At 44.7% G+C, this 24,893-nt stretch overlaps 1 protein-coding gene across 1 annotated transcript in view; it reads right to left on the bottom strand.

The window, feature by feature from the left end:
* The window catches only part of CHRDL1 (chordin like 1), a 114,895-nt gene that overhangs the window by 44,781 nt on the left and 45,221 nt on the right, over positions 1-24,893 (bottom strand). Inside the window, exons 5-6 of the mRNA XM_024748616.1 lie at positions 3,638-3,780; positions 2,104-2,197 (exon numbers count right to left, since the gene is read on the bottom strand). Of these exons, the coding sequence (XP_024604384.1) occupies positions 2,104-2,197; positions 3,638-3,780 (237 nt within the window). The remainder of the gene's footprint in view (positions 1-2,103; positions 2,198-3,637; positions 3,781-24,893) is intronic.

Genomic DNA, 24,893 nt, shown 5'->3' with positions numbered 1-24,893 from the left:
ATAGCTTACATGCATCCTCCCACATACTTAAATCATCTCTAGATTACTTATAATACCTAACAGAAAGTTAACGCTATATGCATAGTTGGGAATACAATGTAAACACCATGTAAACAGTTGCCATCACATGGCAAATTCAAGTTCTGCTTTTTGGAACTCTCTGGATTTATTTTTTTCTCCGATATGTTGGAACCATGGTTGGTTGAATCTGTGGACGTGGCACTTGCAGATATGGAGGGCCTACTGGATTTCAAATTTGTCCAATTTTCGTTACTAGTTCTCACTATATGCGAGACAGTGTCCTAGGTCCTTTTCCTGCATTATCTCATTTAAACCTCACAACCATTTGGAGGTAGGTGGTAACATTATTGTCACTGTAAAGATCGTTAGAAAGGTGAGTACATCCTGTCTCCTGATCACCCAGCTAGAAAGTAGCAGGGCTGGGATTAGAATCAAGGTAGCCTGGTTCCAGAGGCCCCCAGTCTGAACCACTACCCTACACTGTGTCCCCAGACCAGAATCCCACTCTCTCATACCAGAGAGACTGCTAAACCCATCCTCCTGGTCTCTCCACTTGTCTTATTTCCTCCCTCCAATCTAGTCTGGACACAAAAACAAGTGAGATCTTTTAACACATCAACTAGATCATGTCATGCCCTGCGCACAACCTTCCCATGGGTTCCCAATGCACTTAAAAATGGAAATCCAAATTCCTTCCCATGGCCTTGAAGGTCCTGCATGGTCTGACTCCTTCCCGTTCACCTCTCCAGTCTCATCGCATGCCAGTTATGACCACAATCACTGTATTCCTACCACACTGGTCCCTAGGCTCCTTGAATGCTATAAGCTCTTCCCTGCCTGGTCCTTTGAACTTTCTTTTCTTGCTGCCTGGAACGCTCTCCTCCCAGGACCTTTGCATGGATGACTCCTTTTCATCTTTCAAGTCTGAGCTTAAATGTCATCTCAGAGAGGCCTTTCTGACAATTCAACCTAAACGCCTTCACCTCTTATTTTCTATCTTGGTCCTTTGTTTATTTCCTTCACAGTACTCACACTGTTTATATTTAGGTATTTGTTTTCTTGTTTGTTTATTATTTGTCTTCTCAGGTGAAATGTGAGTTCCATAAGAGCAAAGAACATATCCTGGCTGCTATGTATGCCACATACGGTTGTACAGGTTGTGTCCTGCACAAGGGTGCCTCAGCTAAGGAGGTACATTCACAAGGATTTTCTGGTGAAATGGCAGTCAAGTATCTTAAGTAAGGGGATCCTTTCTGTAATTCACATAAAGATGCCATATAGTCTAGCAGTGCCCTGTATGTCTACTATATTTACCATTATGCATCCAGCTTCTAGCACAGTGCCAAGCATATAGTAGACATTCAATAAGCACATTGGATGGAAGGAAAGAAGACAAAATTAGGAGGGAAAGGGGGAAAAGGGGGGGGGATATAGAGGACTGCTGATAGATTTGGTAATTTGAGAAGAGGCAATAAAAGAGAAATTAAAGGTGATTATGTTTGATCTTGGAAACCTAAAGAGAAAAAAATTGGTACTGTCATCAAAGAAATGAAACCCAAAGAAGAGAAAACTGGCTTGAGAAGATGATGATTCCATTTTGGATATAATTTGAGAAGACGATGCTTTCCATTTTGCTTTTATTAAGTTTGTCACCACTTTACTGTGGGATTTAAAAAATACACCTACATCTGCCCTGCCTAATCTTCAAAATGGTCACATCAGTGCTTTGGGAGGCCCATTCTTCCTTCTAAGGCTGTGTATGGAAATGCCCTGTGTTTTACAATACAGTAATGTAGGGGCAAAGCTAGAAGGGATTAAGGAAGGAGAGACAAAGATACTTTCACATTAGATGACTCTCACCCCTCTCCCCCGGCTGCACTCCAGCCCAGTGCAGTTTCTTTCAGGGAGTGACCCTTAAAAGCAGTGCTTTTATTTTTTCCTTTTGTGATTGAAAGCATCCTTAGAATCTAAGGCTACCATAGAAAATTCCCTTTCCCTAGGACACTGGACAGGTATTTTCCTCTTCTAAATCTTGCTACTCAGGATGGCAGCACCTGGGGTCTTGGGAAACAGGATACCTACCTCTGCACACCCGGCAGCAGGAGTCAGGAACAGAGACTGGGAATGCACAGGTTAACTTGGGGCAAGTCTTGAGACCACAGTACACGTTGCCCTCCTGCCAAAGAGGAACAGAATTAAGATCAGAAGGAGCTGCAGTACATGTAAAGGCTTTAGCTCAGTACCTGGGATGAGTAGGGGCTCAAACGTCCTTCCCCCATGCTCTTCCATAGTCAGTTATATGCACTTCCTAACTTTTATGATGCGTTATATTTTTTCTATTTACTATTTCTCCATGCCAGAGACTAAGTCACAGGAGATGGCAATTCTCATCAGGCATGCTGGTCTAAGATGAAACAAAGTAGTCAGCGTGAGGGCTGCCGTGAGACTCCAAACCACCAAATACAGTCTTGCCCCTCTCTAATCTGTCCATTCTGGTCCCTATCGTGCTTCAGCTGGATGTTGGGGCTTTGGGGGAATGCAGATTTGCACAATAGCTGCCTTCCGTAACACTCACTAGAGTTCTCCCTTCCAAAACAAGTAGACAAGCTCTTTGGGGTGATACAAAGCTATAAAAGATCATCTGAATGGACAGCTCAGTCCAGCACAAGGCGAGGGAGAGGATCAAATGCACTTGCTGGTTATGTTTGTCCTTGCATAATATCCATTCCCTAAAACTCTGTGTTCCAAACATCATTCCTTGAGCCTTGATCTTAGTTCTTAGAAGCATACTGTTCTGGAGCTACGAGGGTTCCTGAAAGGTCATTAGGGAAGCATGGCTACGACCAAATTCTCCCGAACTACTGAGATGCTATATTTTTTTTTTTTTTTGAGATGCTATATTTTTACTAAAAATCCCTAAGCAAAGAGATTCTTTAGCTTCCCTTGTCAATCCAGTGTTTCATACCCTTTATAGGCGGAAAAGTTGTTTCTACATCTAACTTCATCCCCTCATACTTCAGCTTAAACACCCATTTTACTCCATTTTTCTGGTTCTGTTTATTACATTCTCCGGGCCACACAATTAGATGATGATGTAATCAGTATACCTCATTCATGAAGTATACAATTCTTTTGACAAATAATGTCACGGGAATCATCATAATCAAGCATTTGTCTAGAGACTTTTCTGGTTAGTGGACTATTTCAGAGATGGGAACCAAGAGACACCCCATTTTCTTGTGAATTGGACTGAGTGGCCCCAGATGGGCGCCAGTGGCTTTTCCACCCATGGCATTTCCAAGGCTTATCAAATAACTGAGTTCTTCAGATGAAGGCTCTGGTGGTGTAATTATTGTGAAAAGAAGTACAGATCAAGATTATCAGCTCATTTTTGTCCTTTTAAGCAGTGCTGAAGTTTTAAGACTGGTAGATGACTGGGTCTAGACCTCTTCAACAGAGTTGATCAGGGTTGATTAAGGTCAGGAAGGTCATGATTTAGATGCGATTCATCTTCCAATCAAGCACCCTACAGTGTAGGCTTAAACTAAAAGTACAAGTATGGAAGCGCTCTTATTTGGGTAGGGGATAGCAGAGACATTAAGATACAGGGTCTTACCGAACAGCTGCACTGTGTGCATTGGTTGGGTTGCCGGTTCTGAAAGAGCCCTTCAGCCATGAACAGCTCACCGTGTTGGTAAGTGGTCCCGTTGTACTCACACGACTTGCTGGTCACCTTATTGTTCGCTGGGGGTAAGGAGTCTTCTGGGACAGGGTGGAGAAAAACCACACCGAGTATTGGCATCATTGCAAAGAATTTCACAAATCCCAACAGCAGATGGGGCTGTACCACACGGAGAGAGTTAAAAATACTCCCTAATTCAGAGGCTGATGACTTCGATAATATTCAAGCAGCCAGACAGGAATAACAAGTGACATGTGACTATCCATCCATTCCTTCAAATTTGGGGCATTTATTGAGCACCTACTATGTACCAGGCACTGTGACAGGCACTAAAGAGATATCAGTGAAGAAGGACAAGGCCCCTGCCTTGATGGAGCTAACAGTGTTAGATGAATAAGGTATTAACTTGCCTGGAAGGAGGGAGTCTTTTCTGATAAGGAACCACCTATTATAACTACCCTGGTAACTTTAACCCCTCCCATGTTTTATAACACTTGGTATACGCTTGTATGCTTGTTCTAGCCTCTGGAGTCTTTGCTTCTTTTTAGTCTCTCCACCAAGATTGCCCCCTCCTTGCCACTCTTTTCCATCAGTCCTGTCTGATTCTGAAGGCTCACCAAAAGTCCACTTTCCTCCATGAAGTAGTCCCTAACAGCTCCAGCCCACGATCTGCACCTCTCAAAGCATCTGATGTCTGAGGCAGAACCATTTGGCACTTGAATATTACTGTAACTCATATTTGCGAATTACAGTCACCTAGCCAACAGTTTACAAAGAGCTTTCACATACGTTATTACAATGGAGCCTCATAAGAACACCGTGAAGCAAGTAAGGCAGATTCTTATCTTCATCTTTCATTTGAGGGTGACAAGTCTCTGATGTTGAATGACTTATCTGAAGTCACAAAGGTAGTGAGTGATGAAAAAGGGAATTGATATCTGGTCCTCTGTCTCTAAATTCCGTTTTTTCCTACCAACCCATATATACATTTGTATATATTGCTTTTTGAAGACTTGGGACTCCGCCTTACACGTGTCTTTCTCCATGGAGTCTGGCACAGGGTTGCCATGTAGCAAAGAGGTCGATGCACTTGGTGAGCTGACTCTAAGTGAATGGTTTCGAGAAGTCTTTTCATTGGGCTTCCTTAAAGTACGTGCTGTGCACACACATACACACACATATACACACACCAAATATCAATGAACAAGTGCCCAGGTTAAACTAACCATCAGTGTACAAATTAACAATAGATAATTGTTATTATCTACCAGCAGAGCTTCGAAAGTACATGCTGTGGGATAGTGGAAGAACAGAAATTAGCGGAGTTGTGGGTTTCATTAGAGGGAGGCTTAAAAAGTTAGACCATCCTGGTAGCTCTTCTACATTGCTGGTGGGAATGTAAATTGGTGCAGCCACTAGGGAAAACAGTATGGAGGTTCTTTAAAAAATTAAAAATAGAGTTACCATATGATCCTGCAATCCCACTCCTGGGCAGATATCCAGAGAAAACTCTAATTTGAAAAGATACATGCACCCCAATGTTCATAGCAGCACTATTTACAATAGCCAAGACATGAAAACAACCCAAGTGCCCATCAACAGACAACTGGTTCAAGAAGATGTAGTATAGGGACTTCCCTGGTGGCGCAGTGGTTAAGAATCTGCCTGATGGGTTCGAGCCCAAGCCCGGGAAGATCCCACATGCCACAGAGCTACTAAGCCCACGAGCCACAACTACTGAGCCCGCGTGCCACAACTACTGAAGCCCATGCACCTAGTGCCCGTGCTCCGCAACAAGAGAAGCTACTGCAATGAGAAGCCCACTCACCACAACGAAGAGTAGCTCCCGCTCGCCACAACTTAGAGAAAACCGGTGTGCAACAACAAAGACCCAACGCAGCCAAAAATTAATTAATAATTAATTAATTTTAAAAAGATGTGGTATATATTTACAATGGAATATTACTCAGCCATAAAAAGAATGAAATATTGCCATTTGCAGCAAGATGGATGGACCTAGAGATTATCATACTAAGTGAAGTAAGTCAGGCAGAGAAAGACAAATATTATATGGTATTACTTATATGTGGAATCTAAAAAAAAATTACTGTACAAATGAATCTATATACAAAACAGGAACAGACTAACAGACATAGAAAACAAATTTATGGTTACCAAAGGGGAAAGGTGGGGGGGAGGGATAAATTAGGAATATGGGATTAACAGATACAAACTACTATACATAAAGTAGATAAACAACAGGAATTATGGTATAACACAAGGAACTATATTCAATATCTTGTAATAACCTATAATGGAAAATAATCTGAAAAATATATGTATAATGGGATCACTTTGCTGTACACCTGAAAATGACACAATATTGTAAATCAACTATACTTCAATAAAAATTTTTTTTAAAAAGAGACCATTCTTTCTTTCCCATCACTCAAAACTATGATGAAAATGAGTCCATTTTATGGTGGGTAAATTATACCTCAATAGAACTGTTTGAAAAAAAACAATGAAATTGTTCTCAGGATCTCACTGCAGAAAGAAAAAAAAAAACTGCATAATCTCACTTAAACGTGAAATCTAAAAAATCTGAATATATAGAAGCAGAGATTAGAATGGTGGTTACCAGGGGCAGGGAGGTGTGAGAAATGGGGAGATATTGGTCAAAAGGTACAAGGTTGCAGTTATGTAGGATGAGTAAGTCTAGAGATCTAAAGTATAGCATGATGGCTATAGTTAATAATACTGCATTGTATACTGGAAATTTGCTAAGACAGTAGATTTCAGGCGCTCTCATCACAAAAATAGATGGTAACCAGGCGAGGAGGAGATGATGTTAATTAGCTTAACTGCAGTAATCATTTCAATCTGTGTATGTATATCAAATCAGCATGTTGTATACCTTAAATATATACAATTTTTACTAAAGAAAAGAAAGTTTTTAAAAACTGAGGAGGGCAGCATCACTGAGTCATAATCCCAGCTCGGGTACCCACCTCCCATAACCTTGAACAAGTCACTTTACCTCTTTGGGCCTTGACTTTTCTATCTAAGAATAGGATATGGAACTCAAATCTCCCCTTGCGTCTTTGGAGGGCTAACAGCATGCAAGGAACTCCAGAGGCAAGAAAAGCCACCTCAGACTCTACACGCTCCCTTCCCAGATTTTCCAAGGTGGCTGGGCTTCTAACCAACAATCCTTGGAACACATTCTGTGTTCCTGGCCGAAATCTGGCAGAAAATCAGTCTGAAGCAAGGCTGGCTTCAGGAGCCCTCAGGGGAATGCTACAACAGAAGTGACCAGGTTGCATGGCTTCTAGCCTCTGCCATTTCCCATTTCCCATCAAATCCCACACAGCACTCCGAGGAGGAGTGGGGGAAGGACGCTGTCGGGTAAGCAGACCAGCACTCAGCCATCTGACTACAATTGTGTTGCCAAAAGGAACTGTTCCTTCTCCCCCATGAGCGATGATCTTATATGTAAGCAGAACTATAATTTCTGGGGTGCTCAGAAAACACTCCCTTATCCTAAATGTCTCTTACCACTTCTTCTCTCATGGATGCCTAAAATGCCATCATTAGAAGTTCATTCTTTTGGATTAGTGATTGCCTTTCGGCAATCAGATTTTATAATCCCCAAACTTCTCTGAGAGGATACACATCGTCAGTAACATCTCAGTGTGAATAACCTTGTGACAGACTTTTTCCCCCGCTTCAAAGCAACTGGCAAGTTTTACCAAAAAGTCTGTGGTCCTTTCTCACTTCCTTTGATACACCGATCTCTCCCTCCTAGTACTACCCCTCCTCCCACCCTCTGGAAGCCAACATCCTCATGCTGGTGGCTCTCTTCTCCACTCTCCCTACCCTCAAATTTCTACTTCCTTAGTGGGCCAGTTCTGGGCTAGTCAGAAAGGCCACTTGTAAGTCAGCTCCCAGTGTTTATGAGATAAATGCAAACCTGTCCAGAGCTCCCAAGTATGGTTGCTAATCTCCTTGACTCCGAGCTCTCCCTTCTTTTGCCATTGCTATTGTTACTCAGGTTCCTATTTTATTCTTGATGGCTGAGCCTGATGCCAGTGTTTCCAGTCTGGTTCTCTCTCATTCTAGTGGTGTAGTCCCAGCACAGCCACAGTCCATTCTGGAGGCGGTGGTGGAGAGGGTAATATGGAGATGAAGGTAGAGGGCTTGGAAGAAGAGGTTATGTTCCCTTTAATTTCCTTGAGACAGACAGACAGACAGACAGACAGACAGACACACACACACACACACACACACACACACGAATACTATTCAGCCATAAAAAAAGAGAATGAAATCTTGCCATTTGCGACAACATGGATGGACCTTGAGGGCATTATGCTAAGTGAAATAAGTCAGACTGAGAAAGACAAATACTATGTGATCTCATTTATACACGGAATCTTAAAAAAAAAAAAGCTTGCAGATATAGAGAACAGATTGGTGGTTGCCGGACGCAGGGGGGTGGGGGGGTGTTGGGAATGGAATGTACATCACGGTGAGTATACTTAATAATACTGTACTGCATATTTTAAAGTTGCTAAGAGAATAAACCTTAAAAGTCCCCATCACAAGAAAAAAATTTGTAACTATATATGGGGACAGATGTTAACTAGACTTATTGAGTTGATCATTTTGCAATATAAACAGATATTGAACCATTACGTTGTACACCTGAAACGAATATAATATGTCAATTATACCTCAATTAAAAAAAACGACACCAAGATAACCATTTTTCTTATCAGATTTGCAAAAATCCTAAAGTTTGATTAATAAACTCTCTCAGCGAGGCTGTGGAGAATTGATACAAACACTATGGAGGCAATTTAGCAATATCATTCAATTTTAAAATATATGTATTTTCTGAATGTACATGTATATAACAAAAATTAAAAGGAGGTCCAAGGAAGAGTGTGAGGGATACACTTGTCTTTTAAATAAATGTTTCCAAAGCTTATCATTTCGTCTAAAGTGAAAGTAAAACAGTTACTCTTTTGACATGGATTCTGTCATAAATATGGCTTTAATGTTCTCTCTGCTCGTTATATGTAGATATATTTTATTTCCCCAAACCAGTTATAAACTATTTGACGTTGTAGTTTATGGGCTCTGTTCTTTTGTCCATACCGTAGTACCCAGCACAAAGCTAGGTGGAAAGAAGATATTTAACATAAGCCTTAAGAAGAACTAAGGTTTTGAAAACGAATCTACTTTTCATGCTTATACCTGAATTCTATGAGAGAAAATAAAGTTGTTGATGTGGCAAATAAACAATATATATGTGTGTATTTCTGACCCAGCAATCCTACTTTTAAGAATTCACGCTACAGATATACTTGCGTGTGTGTGAAAAATCTAAAAGTTATTCACTGCACCATTATTCGTGATGGCACTAATACAGAAAAACAGATTATTAAATGAAAAAAATCACAAAGTGCAAAATGATTTGGATAATATACTGCCTTTTATGTAAAGAGAATATAATTTTTAAGAGTATGTATTCATATTTGCTTATATTTTCATAAAGAAAATCTGGAAGGATACATAGGAAACTACTAAAAGTTATAAGGGGAGACTATGTTTTGAGGAGAAAGGTAAGAATTGAATGGATGTGGGACAGGGGTGAATTAGACATCTTACTGCATACTTTTACATATACCTTTATGAGCGTAAACATATATAATCATATATACACATACACACATATGCATTCATATTCTTGAATGACACAAATGTATTTCCCACTGAAAAATTAAATTTGAAGAGTGTATGTTTAAAAAAAACTCTAACTCAAGGCGAGGGGCTGAACTTGATGACCATTTTGGGTCCCTTCCAACCGTGGAGAATCAATCCTACAGAGCTGGTCATAGAAGCCAGCTCTATTCCTACTAGTGGGACAGACCCTAGCTAGGACTCTTGTGTTCCCAGTGTGACTACAATGAGACGGTTTTCTCTTACAGACACTATTTAGCCCCTTTGGGGAGAGTGGGGGGCTATTACACTGCTCTCTGAAACAAATTGTTTTAAATGAAGTCTGTAAATTTGAGCTGACATCTGGGTCTTGGCCCAGCTAGGAAGAAAGCAGGCAAAGAAGGGTGCTAATGGGAAACCTCCTGTGCTCCTCCAAGGAGGGAAGAACAGCTGGGCACTGCATCCTGGTCAAGCTAGGTCACAGCATACAGCAAGGATGTGACACATCTTGCAGAATTAATGCATCCCAAACAGTGGGTATGTATAGTTTCCCTCCAAGAACCTTGCTCACCCTCTGAGGTCATGTGGGTTCTTCTTTGGGATGCTCACTGAAATCAAAGGTATTGCTTCAGATGGGTCCATGAGCTAAAGCAATGATGCCTACCATTTAGATTTCTTCCTGTCAGCACTCCAAACACTATCACTTCTTTTCGCCCTGGGTTGCTCAAAATGATGGCTTATCTAGACCTGCTGTCCTTAGGCAGAGACCTATGATTTTCATATCTTCCCCAAACTCTCCTCCTCCATAAAAACTTAACTCCTCTGTGTCCCATCACATTGAGGCCTTGATAGGGGGGCTTAGCACTCATCTTATTGACTAATTCATATCACGGTGAGAATGGAAGACAGTGTTTGAAAATAGGTTTTTTTTCTAGATAATTAAATTGTAACTTAGGCCTTTGATGCTTTATCTATAATGAGGTTGTAGAGCACAGGGCAAGGAGTGTGAAACGTTCCAGAACTTAAGGCTCAATGTAGGGGCGTTTACTAAAAATACGGCCTCCGAGAGCTGTCCTAGTGGGAGGAAAGGCCTTATTTCAGGGTGTCCAAATTGCGTTCAAATTCCACCTCCACTATTAATTAGATCCCACTTATTAGCTGAGCAAGTCATTTAACATTCTTGAGCCTCGGTTCACACATCGATAAGATGGGGCTGATAATAGTACCTACCTCACAGGTTGTTGTGAGGATCAAATGAGGTGAGACCCATAACGTGCTCAGTATAGTACCAGACGCATATTAGTGCTCAATGAATGCTGTTATTGTTACGTTACTATTAGCTGTAAATGATAAGAGTTTATGGAAAGCAGAAAGCAGGTTGGGGCTGCCTATTCCTTACAGTGCCTGTTACAGGCTGAATGTTTGTGTCCCCTTCACCAAATTCATATGTTGAAAACCTAATCCCCAATGTGATGGTACTTTGAGGTGGGGGTCTTTGGGAGTTGGGGCCCTCGTGAATGGGATTAATGCCCTTATAAGAAGAGACAACGGGGAGATGACCTCTGCTCTCAGCCATATGAGGACACAGGATGAAGACGACTATCCACAAGCCAGGAAGTGGTCTCTCACCGGACACCAGATCTGCTGGCACCTTGATCTTGGACTTTCTAGTCCCTAGGACTGTGAGAAATACATGTTTGCTGTTTAAGCCATTAGTCTATGATATTTTTGTTACAGCAGCCCAAACTGACTAAGACAACCGTCTTTCACTATCCTGTAGAACTTCTCAAATATTGCCGGATTCTGAGTGGTGACTAGAGAGTCACTTCTGAGCCCATCACGTTCACTAAGAATCCTTATATAGCTCAACTTCCAGCTGACTCCATTTGCCCTATCCCCCTATCTCAGTGGGGAGCCCACCAGGAGTGATTTCTTTAGCCAAGCAGCTGAGTTCTGGCCAGAGCCATCTATCCAACCTACAGTCTCTGCTTTGGACTTCCTGAGGGTCCCAGAGAGGTGAATTTATGAGTCAAAAGGGTCACGAGTGTATTTGTGATTGAGTGGTCTTGAAGGGCAAAGAAACCACCTTTCCCACTGCATTTTGGCCATCATTTCCAGCCTCCTCTCCTGCTGCATGCTTTCTAGAGCTGCTAAACAAAAGTCACCGTTGACTGGTTTGAGTTTCATCTTTGTTTTGGTTCTGTATCTGAGCTGTTCTTTGGAAAGTAGTTCATATTTTTCAGTTTAGAATGCTTCTCCCTTTCTCCCCTTCATCTATTTTCCTTCTGTCCACCCTTCATGGCCCAGCTGCAGTGTCACCTCTTCAGGGAAGACTTGTATAACTACTTCTGCACTCAAAGGTCGCTTTGGGGGAAGGGAAGATGATTGGTAGAGCAGACTGCTCGTGCCATGCTAGAGCTTCCAAAGGTGGCAAGTTCACTCTGTCCCTAAACTCTCTTCTTCTTTGCTCTGCCAGAGTGCCTGACACGGCCCCAACTTCAAGCATTAGTTAGAGTAGGGCCCTGCCTTTCCCAGAGGTTTAATAAGTTCATAGTAATGAATAATGAAGGTTGGAGCAGTTCCCCAATAAACAGCAACATCTTGGTAGCAGTGAGGAGAACAAAAACCACGGTGAGACACCACTTTGCACTCACTAGGACAGTTATAATAAAAAAGAAAATAATAATAAGTGTCGGCAAGGATGTGGAGAAAATGGAACCTTTGTACGCTGCTGGTAGGAATGTAAAAATGTCAAATGGTACAGCCGCTGTGCAAAAAAGCTTGGCGGTTCCTCCGAAGTTAAACCTAGAGTTACCATATGAACCAGTAATCCCACTTCTAGTATATACTCAAGAGAACTGAAAGCAGAGACTCAAACAGATCCTTGTACACGAATCTTCAGAGCAGCGTTATTTACAATAGTCAAAAGGCAGAAAGCACCCAGTGTCCATGAGTGGAAGAATTGATAAACAAAATGTGGTGTATCGTACAATGCAATACAATTCAGTTAGAATGGATGAACCTTGAAAACATTATGCTTAGCGAAAGAAGCCAGACACAAAAGGTCACATACTGTATGATTCCATATTTATGAAATATCTACAATAGGCAAATCCCATAGAGACAGAAAGTAGCTCAGCGCCTGCCAGGGGCTGAGAGGAGGGGAAAATGGAGAGTTCACTCCTAGCAGGTATGAGACTTCTTTTTGGGGATGATGAAAATATTCTGGAATTAGATAGTGGTGGTAATGGCAATATCTTGCAAATGCACTGAAGCCAATTTAACCGTACTATTTAAAAGAATAAATAGGATGCCAATTATATCTCACGTAAAGCTGTTGCCAAAAATCCTGGACAAAACGAAGGTGCTGCGTACCCTGGTGACAGGGAGGCAGGAGACGAATAGAAAGGTAAATGACAAAGGGAGAACCACAGAGGGGTGGAGGGGGTCGATCCCAATTCATAATCTTGTCCATGGGGTATCCACCCTGGGAGATGGGGTAGGTCTGCCAGACAGCTGAGCTAAAAGAGGGGCGATGGGGGGAGGACCTTCCCGTTTTGAATCGTCAAGGAGACTCTTCAGCACGACTAGTGGCCTCCCTACTCTGACCCCCCGGCCCAACCCCTGGTGGGGTCCCGGGCCAGGAAATTCCTGCAGCAGATTCAACAGATCACTCTGCAGCTCAACAGACAGACACAACACTCTGTCCCAACGAAGAAGGTGCCGAGTGAGAGGGAACAGTCATCTGCCAGTCCAGCTGGACAGAAGAGAGGGGAAGAGGGCACTGAAAGCTCACACCCCCGGTGTGATCCCAGCTCGTCCCCTCCTCATCTAGAACCCCTCTGCAGGCTGTTTTTTTTTTTTTTTGCGGTACGCGGGCCTCTCACTGTTGTGGCCTCTCCCGTTGCGGAGCACAGGCTCCGGACACGCAGGCTCAGCGGCCATGGCTCACGGGCCCAGCCGCTCCACGGCATGTGGGATCTTCCCGGACCGGGGCACGAACCCGTGTCCCCTGCATTGGCAGGCGGACTCTCAACCACTGCGCCACCAGGGAAGTCCTGAAGGCTGTTTTTCATCCCACTTCCTTTCACGTTTCAACTGCTGTCAGTCAGTAGCTGACCCTGCCTGGAAATGCCACCTTGTCAGGCAGATGAGGAGAAGGATGACTTGAGGAAAGGCTTTGTGCAAGAGGTGAGCATCCCTCCGTGAGGCAAGGGGTGACAGCAGGCCGGGCACTCGATCTAGGGGAGAAAGGGAGCACGTGTATTCTTGGCTGGGTCGGGCCATTGACTTGCTGTGTGATGGGACTGCTGTCCCTTTGCATCTCTGGGCCTCGGTTCCTAAAGAACTTTCTGCATTCGTGAGTACGTGTGTGTATGTTGGGGGTAATCATTTCACTTGCTTCTACTTTACAGGGACGTGGAAGGAACAAACCAGATTCTATTTTTTGAAAAGGCCTGGGGAGAGAAGAAGCTACATGCAACGTGGACAATTGATTCTGATTATCTCCAGCTTACCAAGTGCAGTCTGTCTGAAGGCCAAAAGAGATGTATAACTGAGTCTGCTCCAGCGGTTCGGCGTCCAGAGCCTAAAAATCCCATGAGGGTTCCGCCAACTCAGAAAAGACCCCTCAGCCTTTCAGGTAGGAGTTCCAGCCTGGCTGTGTCAGTCACCTGCCTGTGGGCAAGCACCTGGAGCTGAAGCTCTGGGTACGAAGCAGCATCACAGCACGGCCCAGCCAGGGTGATGAAGCACATCTCAGAGACGCATCCCTTCGGCTAAAGAACACTCTACTTTAGACCAGCCGGTCCCCATCCCCACTGTGCCCCTTGCCAGCTCTGCCCTGACTCACGCTAGACCCAACCACGCCCACAGACTACCCTCTGCTTACTCACATCCTACCCAGCCCTCACTATCCGTCAAACACACTCTGATTCCTTGCAGCAACTCTAATGGTCTGCCTGTCTGTACCCTACAGCCTAGCACCTGCTAACAGGTAGACTGCTTGCCGAGTGATCACCAAGTACAGAGCAGGTGGGGCTTCTGTCTTGACCTGTCTATCTCCTCCTGGCTCTAGCACTGGAACAAAGGGACAAACACCCAAATAGTGACATGTACTCGAATACTGAGGGTCTATTATTAATTTTGTTAAGCGACAAGTGTGCACCTCCAAGAGTGAGGTCCTTCTTCATTTAAGTCCTAGAGAGCTGGAGAGAAATAAATAGGATTCTCGAAAGTGATTCCGAAGTGCATTTTGAGTGTATGAGGGTACGTGCATTCTACTGGGAGGAGGGTCCGTGGGTCCCATTAGATTCTCAAAGCATTCCATGATCCAGAAGAGGTGCCCCCACTACTTTAATACAAGCGAGGAGCCTGTGGGTTCCACCTCAGCATCACCGGATATCTGCAGGCAACTCAGTCCAGTTTCTAGGGCTCTAGGGCTAGGCACGCTTATTTTCAGCTTTCTGTGGGCTCAGAACTGTTACTGGTGAAAGCTTCCCATAATCCAATCTTCATAGGGAACCTCTACGTTCTTTCCTGTCAGAATGTCTTCTTCCACTTTACTGAACAGCTTTATCATCAGCTCCACTATTCAGCTCATGGACCATTCCAATCTCATTACATAAGCCTTCTAGGGTTTCCCATGTATATCTCCAAGAGGAAACTGGAAATGGCCTTCTCTTTTGAGAGATGGAAATGAGGCCTAGAGTTTCCAAGGGGACACCGTTATTTAGTGCCAAAGCCAGGATTCAAACTTAGGTTTCCTAATTTTACACAGAGCCACAAAACCTGAGGGCAAGAGAAGCCTGCTAAAATCAAGTCCAACAATTGAGGAAGAAGATAAAACACAAATCCCTTTGTTTTCAGGGGCTAATTCCCAAATCTCCTATGTTCATCTGAACTTGGGTGTGTAGCCGAACAAAAAGAACCCCTTCTGCAGTGGATCTGATAGGTTTCTCTTATTCTTTTGCTACTATATGATTTTTTTAAAATTTTTAATTATCCAACAATGTAATAAATGGACTTGCAGTTGAGATGAAAATGTTAAATCGATTCTTCTGCATGACGCCTAATTGTTAATGACAGGTTTTGTGGTAGCATGTGTGTCACTCACTGCCTTCCTCTTCTCCCTAAACAAAGAATGAGTTCTACCATTACTTGGTTAGTTCTAATCCTTTGGGAAACAGGCTTTTTTTTTCTTTTTTGAAGGTCAATGACCCTTTGAAATGGACAAATTAGTCACTACCCTCAAGCAGCATTTACAGAAACAATGTGAGGCATCTGGCTGAGACAGTGGGGAGTGCGGTCAAGCATTCCTTTGTATCTCCTACACCAGCATTTCCCAAGTCCGCTCTGCAGAGCACTGCTCCTCCACAAGACGCTCTGTGAAAACAAAATTCTGTGCTTCAGATAAAGCTGGGAAAAGATCCACAGTCTCTGTTCACAATATTCCTTTCGGCATGTTAAAAAGGATCTCAGAAATCCCACAGTAAAGAAAGCTGTTTAACTACAACCCAACATTTTATCCAACTGACTTTCCTGAGCCACCAGACCTCTTTTTTCTCATCTGTTTAACAGCTACGAACATCCCAGGAACACCCTTTGGGAAGCACTGTCCTATACCACATCCAATAACTAGATATTTTGAGAATCTGGATATTTGCTAGAAAGTACTGAATTCAGGACGCCTCTCCCACTTCCGGTCACTCAACCTTCAGCTGAGACCCAGCTGAATGTTTCTCCTACCCGGCTGCATAGCATCTCCTGCATCTTTTGTTTTCTTTCACGTGCGAGCACTGCAAACCAAGAGAAAACGCCCCGTGTGAAATACTGTCGAGTGCTACTAACTTGAAACATAGTAGTCTGGCCCTAGGAGTTGGGATTGTTCCTGTATACCACGAGAAGCCAGAAGCCAGTGAAGTGATCTGAGCAGTGCAGTTATTCGATGAGATTTACATTTCTGTAAGACTGTTCGGGGATGACCGGAGGAGAGGCCGTGAGCTTGGAGGCAGGTCCTGTCAGGAGGCTAGTGAAAGAGCCTATTGCCATCATATTACAGACTAAAGGAAGAAAAGAGGCATTCAGTACTTGAGGATTAATTGAGAAAACTTATCCCCAAACACGCTTTTTGTTGTGTTTGGAAAAGTGTTAGCAGCAGGCTTCAGAAAGTGGTCCCTGGAGGCCATTGGCAGAGGCTGCAGGGAAGGCGGTGGCAGATGAAGCCTCGGGGCTGCTGGAACATCTGCCATGTCACCGAACTACTAGAGGAAAACAGAAAAGAGCATGTTTCTCCTCCTAGGAAATCTTTTAAGAGCCAAAGCCAAAGTCCCTGCTGGGCAAAGAGGAACTTAGGTAAGCGTACGCAATACAGACAACAGAAAGGACGTGTTAGGGAATCTAGATTCAAAAGGACTCCACTGCTGACTGCCATAAGGTGGTGACTGTCCCTCAGGAAACGGAGGCATGAATAGTAAAGAAATGTCAAGGATTCATGCACATTTCCAGTTTGAAATTGGGATTCTTCTTTTGGCAGCCAGGTGCTCATACGATGGCCCCTCTCCTCACTGTAAAGTTATTAGTGGGAAAGGTGATCGCAGGGGTCAGGGATTAAAAAGTAAGGTTTGTTACTTCTCAAAAAAGCGTCCTCAATTCTCAAGCAGACCACGGTCTCTGGTGGGAGTAATTTCAAGCTCCACCCATCGGCCCACCCTAGATTGGGAATCACTGAACATAGTGAGAAATGTCATTGATGGGAGTGAGGCATATGTGGACAGTTTAGAGGCAGAAAAGAACTGACAGCCACAGTTCCAACAGCTGCAGTAGTAGCACCAATAACATTAGCAACTGATCATTGACTCGTGCTTAACACTGTATGTTCACGTTCGTTAGCTCTCTTTCCCCTACGGCCACCCTATGAGGTAGGGATTGTTCTTATCTCCCTTTACAGATGAGGAAACTGTTAGGAAGTGGTCAACCCAGAAGTGGAGCCAAGGTCTTGGGCCCAAGACATGGAGCTGCATGGCATTGCTCTCAAAATCTAGGTTGCATTGTCTGAAACTACAACTGGGATAAAATGGCCCCCCACACAAGATCTTTTTTGTCACTCTAATTGCTTTTCCTAAGTTCTTCTCACGGTTGCCTCTGAAAAAAAAGGAAACCACTCTCTCTCTCTCGATCGCACATTCAGGCACACAGAAGGTCTAAAACAAATAGAAGGCGGCTGATCAAAAGGAAGTACGTGGCCACCTCACCTCATGTTAGCCTCAAACGGGTGGTCCCTTCTTGAGAATTATTGATCCAAAGCAGTGATTCAGCCTCATACTGCTTCTCTAGCCTTGGTAAATCCAAAGATGGTAACAAACCTTACTTACTTTTTAATCCCTGACCCCTACGATCACCTTTCCCACTAGTAACTTTACAGTGAGGAGAGGGGCCATCGTATGAGCACCTGGCTGCCAAAAGAAGAATCCCAATTTCAAACTGGAAATGTGCATGAATCCTTGACATTTCTTTACTATTCATGCCTCCGTTTCCTGAGGGACAGTCACCACCTTATGGCAGTCAGCAGTGGAGTCCTTTTGAATCTAGATTCCCTAACACGTCCTTTCTGTTGTCTGTATTGCGTACGCTTACCTAAGTTCCTCTTTGCCCAGCAGGGATTTTTGGCTTCGGTGGGTGGGTGGCGCTGTAACCTTGGGTTGCGTCTGCTTGAGAATGGTAGAGAAAGGGAATGTTTAAAAACTGCAGGTGACCTTATTAGTTACTGGGCCAATGAAATCATCTTGGAACAGAACAATTCCCTCTACAGAACCTGAAAATGGCATCGGATGGCCAGTTCCTCTTCTCACAGACCACCAACCCTCTGCCGAGATGTGGTATGGGGACCAGCAGCGTTAGTGTCACCTGAGAGCTAGTTAGAAATGCAGAATCTCAGGACCCCCCCTCCCCCCGCCCAGACCTCCTTAATCAACATCTGCAAATTCCCAGGGATCATGTGTACATTAAAGTTTGAGAGGCACCGCTTTAGGGCTTCTGGTCCTAGAGCTCATTTTCTTCAGAACCTTCAATAAACGCCCTAGAAATGAGGTGCCTTCTCAAAGGTTAATGAGTATTGAGAAGGCTTTTCACTCCCACTTCTGAATGTTTGCGGACGGTGCTTGTTCCACGCTGCCTCAATCTATGGCCCATGGGGGTACAAATGCAAGCGACCTTAGAACTGTGTTCCCTGCCAACCATAACCTTTGTCTCCAAATCCCATGTCTACAAGAAATGGCAAAATACATATAATTAAAGACCAGGATCCTAAGGCAGTGAAGGTATCTACGCAAAATCACAAATACTTTGGGACTACAGCAGTGGTTCTCAACTGAGGGGAATTTTCCCCCAGGGGACGTTTGGTAATGTCGGGAGACATTTTTCACTGTCATGAGTTTGGGAGGTGCTACTGCATGGAGCAGAGCCCCCCTCCCCACAGCAACCGCCGCATTGTGTTTAGCCACTAAGATGTGGGGATTGTTAGGGCAATTAGCTTATCCTAATTCTTTTGTCTTTACTCCCTCCTCTAAAATCAGGAGCCATAAGTTTCACGTTAGCCCATAATTTTGCATTAATATCACCTACTATCACTACGTACAATTCACTTTCCACCTCCCTCTTCCATCTTGACAACTGCTCTCCATAGCACGAAGGGCAGGAACTGCCCAGAATCAATACGCTGAGAACATCCTCTCAGATTCAAATCCCTATTAAAGGCAAACCCAGAGGCCTGAGAGGCCCAACTGTTCTCAGACCCACTGCCCAAGGGCAATCAATCCTTGGATCCAAAGGCCTGAAGAACCTGTCCTGACTTTATGCTCATGGCTGGTCTCCACAGCCTTTTAAGGAATGATTACTGTCCCAGTGCTTTAGTTCCTAAGCTATCTCCCCATGTGTCAGTGCCAATGACCAGCAGGATGGAGGGAAGCCAGGCAGGGTTGGGCAAAAGAGACCTTAGGCCAGATCACCTAAGGGCTAGGCAAGGAAGGACATGAAGAAGAAACCTGGGAAGGAGTTCCTGGAGTGTGTAGTAGACATTAGGGCTAGTTATCAATATTCCAGCTCTCCTCCTGCCAGGCACACAGCAGCGCTGTACTTCCCTGTGCCCTAGAAGTCAAAGCGTGGCCACGCGGCTTGCTCCAGCCAACGATCCATGAGCAGAAGTAATCTGTGTCACTTTTGAGCAGAAGCCCTTAAGATCCAGGGCACAACTTGCTCTGTTCCCTTCCCATGCCACTGGAATTCATCTCCAGATGGCAAGGCTCTGTCAGCCAGGGTCTTCGGGTGAGAATGACATGTGCTAAGCTAAGACAGACATGCAGTGTGAGTAGGAACAGACCTTTGTTGGTTCAAGCCACTGAGATCTATAGGTTGTGACTGCATCATAATTCAGCCTGTTCTGATTGTTATAGGGTATCCAACACTTGATCAAGAATGGACTTTCATATTCAAACTGGGAAAGATGAAAAATACTCTGATTTTTATATCTCTTCCCCCAAAGAACTGAGGACAAAACAGTAGTCACTTCCCCAAAGTGATACTCATAGGCCCTCAAGCAGCTGAAACCAGCTCTCCCCTACTAACTGGACTTAGAGTAGGTCTCTCCCCTACTAACTGGACTTAGCCCATTGTGCCTAGAAAGGGGATCATGGGCCAAATCTGACCTGCAATTTGTCTTGTAAATAAAGTTTTAGTGGACCATACCCATTCATTTATATATTGTTTGTGGCTGCTTTCGCACTACAGTGGAAGAGTTGCTGTAACAGAGACTGTATGGTCTGCAAAGCCTGAAATATTTATTATCTGGCCCTTTGCAGAAAAAAAAAAATTCCCGACCCCTGGACTAGAAGAAGTCAAATGAAAACGGATCCATGGAGTGTCTGGAAAAGAAATCCAACATGCATTGCCACTCGGAGTGAAGAGTACATACTCTTGGTAGCTACATAGCCATGAGCATACACAGATCAAGAGTTGGTACTGGCAGGATTTTAATGAGTGCTTCAGGCCTTTTAGGAGATAGAGAAGCAAAGGAAGCCCCGATACAAATGACTTCCAATAAGCACATCTTTATAGTTCTGTTGTTTAGTACCCCCTCTCCCCTAGCACTGGAGTGGGGACAGGATCAGAACAAAGGATATACACAGTATATGTCAGGATTAGTGAACCTGACAGTCCTCAGGATGACTCAGTGGAAAGTTGCTTAAGTGCTGGCTCAAAATGATTCACTGCCTAGAGATTCCATGGCAAGTGAGATGCTTAGGCTAAACTGGGCGGTACGGTTTGTCCACCTCCCTGAACTCAGCACAGGGCAAGCAGGCCGGCCCTAAGTGAGGGAGCAGGCTCTTGGAGGGGTTGATGAGGGTCTCAGCCCACTGGACGCAGCGTCTGCTGTGGCCACTGGCTGCCCTCTGGGGGTGGGGGTGTATATGGTGTGGCTGGAATGCTAGGAATTCTGGGCTGGCTTAGCAGGCACTCCAACTGGCTTGGTGTTCTACATGCTCCAAAGACTTTCTCCAGTGTCCTTGGCATCCAATGACTATACTTGGGCTTAAGATTTTTAGGGCTGGGCGGGTCCCTGGAAGCCTTCTGTCTCAGCACTGGATCACTCCTTCTTTAGGTGGTACCAGCAAACGAGCTGGCCATTCCACTGCAGATGGGACGCAGGCCACTTGGCTCCCTTCCTTAGCCTGGCTCTGGGCAGGGCTGCCTGGAGGAGCCAGCTGCTTAGCTAAAACTCAGCTTTAGGTGGCTGTGAACAGGTTTTGCTTCAGTTCAGCTATTGCTGAGTTACTGTTGGTGGCTCTGGGTTGGGGGTAAAGGCCTGGGCTGGGAAACAGGGAGAGAAGAAGGGAGATGAGCAGATACTTTGCTTGGACCTATGAGTTAAATTGTCTTCCTTTTCAGCAGTTGATTCTGAAGTTAGTTTGGAGGGGTGTTTTCTCGCCATTTCTAAGGTGACCAGTAAGATATGGGGCCCAAGTCCTACTTGTGGTACCTTTAGTTCTTAGGTGATTGTGTTTGGCCAGAGGAAAAGTGGAGAAGGGACGGAGTCATGCCCGATGTTCCTGGTTACCATGAAGTCTACAGAATTCAGAATGCAGATGGGGCCTGGAGTGCAAGAGCTACATCATTTTCACGAGCCTGCTAGGCAGCTTTGCAAGGTTCTCTGGTCTATACCCGAACACCTGCATAAGCCATGGCCACATCCGCAGAGCAGAGGCCCCGTCTCCCTCGGCTGAGATAACGTGAGCTCTGGCTAACTCAAACACACTGACTGAGACAACAGATTTTCTTGGAAAATATAACATAAAAGATAATACATAACAGGAAAGGCTTAGAGAATTAATTCATTCCCCAAACATTTGTCCAGAGCCTACACTGTGTCTTGGCACATGAGGAGATAAAGATACTTGGGTTCCAGATTATTTTCAGTTATCAGGGGATTCATCTCAGTTACAAGCAGTGAAGAGAGTGGAAAGGAAGTGGTTATTTGTTCTTTTGAAACTTCTCTGCAAGGGAGATGGCGCAGAAGCACAGTCCAGGAAGCAAGGAGACCTGGGTTCCAGTCTCCCCTAATTATAACGAGCACTGTGGCTTCAGGTAAGTTATAGAGTCTTTCTCAGTCTCCCCGTTTGTCCAATGTGAGGGGAGGGGGCTGGACGAAAAAAAACCCTTCAAGATATAATTTTCTGTGGTCATAGAATATGATTCCTGCCCTCAAGAGGTTTAGTTGCAAGACACTGAACAGACAAACGGAAGGTACATACTTAAATTTAATGCAGCAGAAAAGTATGCAATAAATGGTCTAGAGTCATGCCATCTACTATAGAACTTTTCTGTGGTCATAGAACATGATTCCTGCCCTCAAGTGGTTTAGTTGCAAGACACTGAACAGACAAACGGAAGGTACATACTTAAATTTAATGCAGCAGAAAAGTATGCAATAAATGGTCTAGAGTCATGCCATCTACTACAGAAGCCACTGGCCACATGTGTCTACTTACATTTAAACTCACTGACATTAAATAAAATTTAAAATGCAGTTCCTCAGTCATACCAGTCACATTTCAAGTGTCCAGCAACCAAATGCGCCAGTGGCTGCCATATTGGACAGTTCAGATGTAGAATATTTCCATCATTGCAAAAAGTCTTACTGAGCAGCACTGGTATAGACAACACGCCCCAAGGATGTCCAGAGAACACAGAACTTCCCCTCCGTGACTCCTAGGCCCTCGGCTCATTGCGTCTGTTTAGCCATGAGAAACGCTGACCATCGCAGACAGTGGGACTCTGCTCTGGCCACCATGATTGCCCCACTCAGGGTGCTCAGCCACTCCACACTTCCTCCACTGACTGCTCCTTTGATCTTTCCCCAGGGCCTTTGGGAGAGCCAGAGCCTCCCAGCCCTCTCATGAAAACTTCCCTATTAAACAGAACTATGAATAATCCAGATAATCCAGCAATTCATGCATCTTTTAGAGCTCCCTGGGCTATTTGCCCAAGAGGTATGGTATGCAGAGTCTGACAGAGCCAGTGTGATTGATCAGTGAAAGTCAGAATTGTATTTATTAGTTGGGAGAAGCAAGCAAGGCCAGCACTGAGGAGAAAGTCCTTACATGCTCCCTCCACAGCACTACTAATAACATGAAAAAAATTATCCAATTTAATCCCAAAGACTGATTTCAAATCAAAACAAAGCAAATAAAGCAAAGCAAAACAAAAGGAACAGTGAGAGAGGCACAAGGGCTCCCCAGGGTTCCTCTGGCTTGTGCGATGGGTGTGGGTGTGAGTGAGTGAGTGTGGTGGAGTGTGTACATGAGGGTCACGGCGGTGTGAGGGGGGATGGTGAGGAGGGTAGGCAGGCTTGGAGGCTTTGGGGGTGAGGGCTAGGCGAATGTGCTCTGACTCAGAGGAGGACTCTCCCTCCGCTTGCTTCTCTCAGCGGGGTGAGGAGAATTTCACTTGTGTCAACCTCATGCCCAATTCCTCTGAAGGGGGGCAGGGAGGACAGTGTCTAACACAGAGAGTGTTAATGGCTGCTATTTTAACAATCTAAACTCACTGCCCCAGGGCGCCAGGAGAAACTAAACAGTCTTAACTGCAAAGGGTGCAATTTGATAAAATCAAATAAATAGCTGAAGGCACACTCACACTGAACTTGTGCCCAACTCAGTGTCAATCAACAAGTTTCCACTGAATGCTGGACAAGCCACCCCCTCTTCCAAAGAGAACACAGAAAACATTGCAAGTTCAGTTTGGGGGCAGCTGGATGATCTTATGTATCCTGTCCTTCCCAGTTTTTTTTCCCCCCCTTTTGCTCATTCCTTCTTCAGCTAAGACTTTCGTTCCCTCATCCAGCCCCTCCCAAGTTGATTTCTTTCTAGTGCATCTCCCTGGCTCTGGCCCTCAGTGCTATGCTGCTTCTAGTCTGTGTTCCTACACATGAGGACAGACCTGCTGGCCTGGGCCTCCAGGCAGGGCTGCCCCATCTGCACAGCAACAGCTTCCCACCTGCCACGTGCCCCAAGTGGAGACCGAGAAAACAAACCCAAATGGACACCAAATTATGGCTCCATTTGCCAAAATTTACATTTTGATAAGGCACATGCTGAAAAATTCTATTGTTCTAGGCTTAGGATGTGGTCTAGGCACCTACTTGAAACTAGCCAAACACGGCCACTAAGTCTTAGCATAAAAGCCTCATCTCCATCTTGGCCAGTGTGTTCCTACTTCCCCAGACTGAACCCTGGCCCTGTATTCTAAGATAATGATGAGAGCTTGCATTTATGGAGGGCTTACTATGGGCTGGGCCCCATGCTAAGCGCCTTACATGTACTAATTCATCTAATCCTCACGACAGTCCCTTGAGGCGGGAACTACTTACCTACCCGCTGGCGCACACACACACAATCTCACCCACTCAGACACGCACCTCACACACGCGCACACTGGCACTGAATGCGTGTCCACTCAAGGAAGCCTCTCTGCTGTCTCCTCAATGCTCGGGTCTTCAAAGTCCCCTCCCCAAAGTCTCTCCACTGGCATCTAGAATTCTATCGGTTGTGATTTCTTTTAGTTAAGCATTCACCGTATCTGTTGATAAAGAGTGAAGCCCCCCCCTCCGGAAGGGGTAACCCAGCCTCCTTCCCACCAGGTGACAGTGACAATGGGAGAGCTGAATGGCTGGGAGAGAGGGGAGCATGTGGAGGACTGAGAGAGAGGAAAGGGGGTGCAAAAAGATGTTTGGGAGTACTAAACACAAATGTCTCCTCCTCCCAATGTCTGCAGTGGGCTGGGTGTATGTCAAACTCTAGGACATATGAGGTCCTTTGAGACTAGGCCTCCATCAACCTGACCTTTCCAGCCTCTTCCTTCCTGCACAGTCCATATTCACTCCAGTCATGCCCACCCCCCAACATGCCTTTGT

The sequence above is a fragment of the Neophocaena asiaeorientalis genome, unplaced genomic scaffold (genome assembly GCF_003031525.2).
Source record: "Neophocaena asiaeorientalis asiaeorientalis breed wild unplaced genomic scaffold, Neophocaena_asiaeorientalis_V1.1 scaffold41, whole genome shotgun sequence".
Taxonomy (NCBI): Eukaryota; Metazoa; Chordata; class Mammalia; order Artiodactyla; family Phocoenidae; genus Neophocaena; species Neophocaena asiaeorientalis.
Note: the sequence above shows the minus strand (reverse complement) of the source record. Positions and strands in the feature narration are given on the sequence as shown.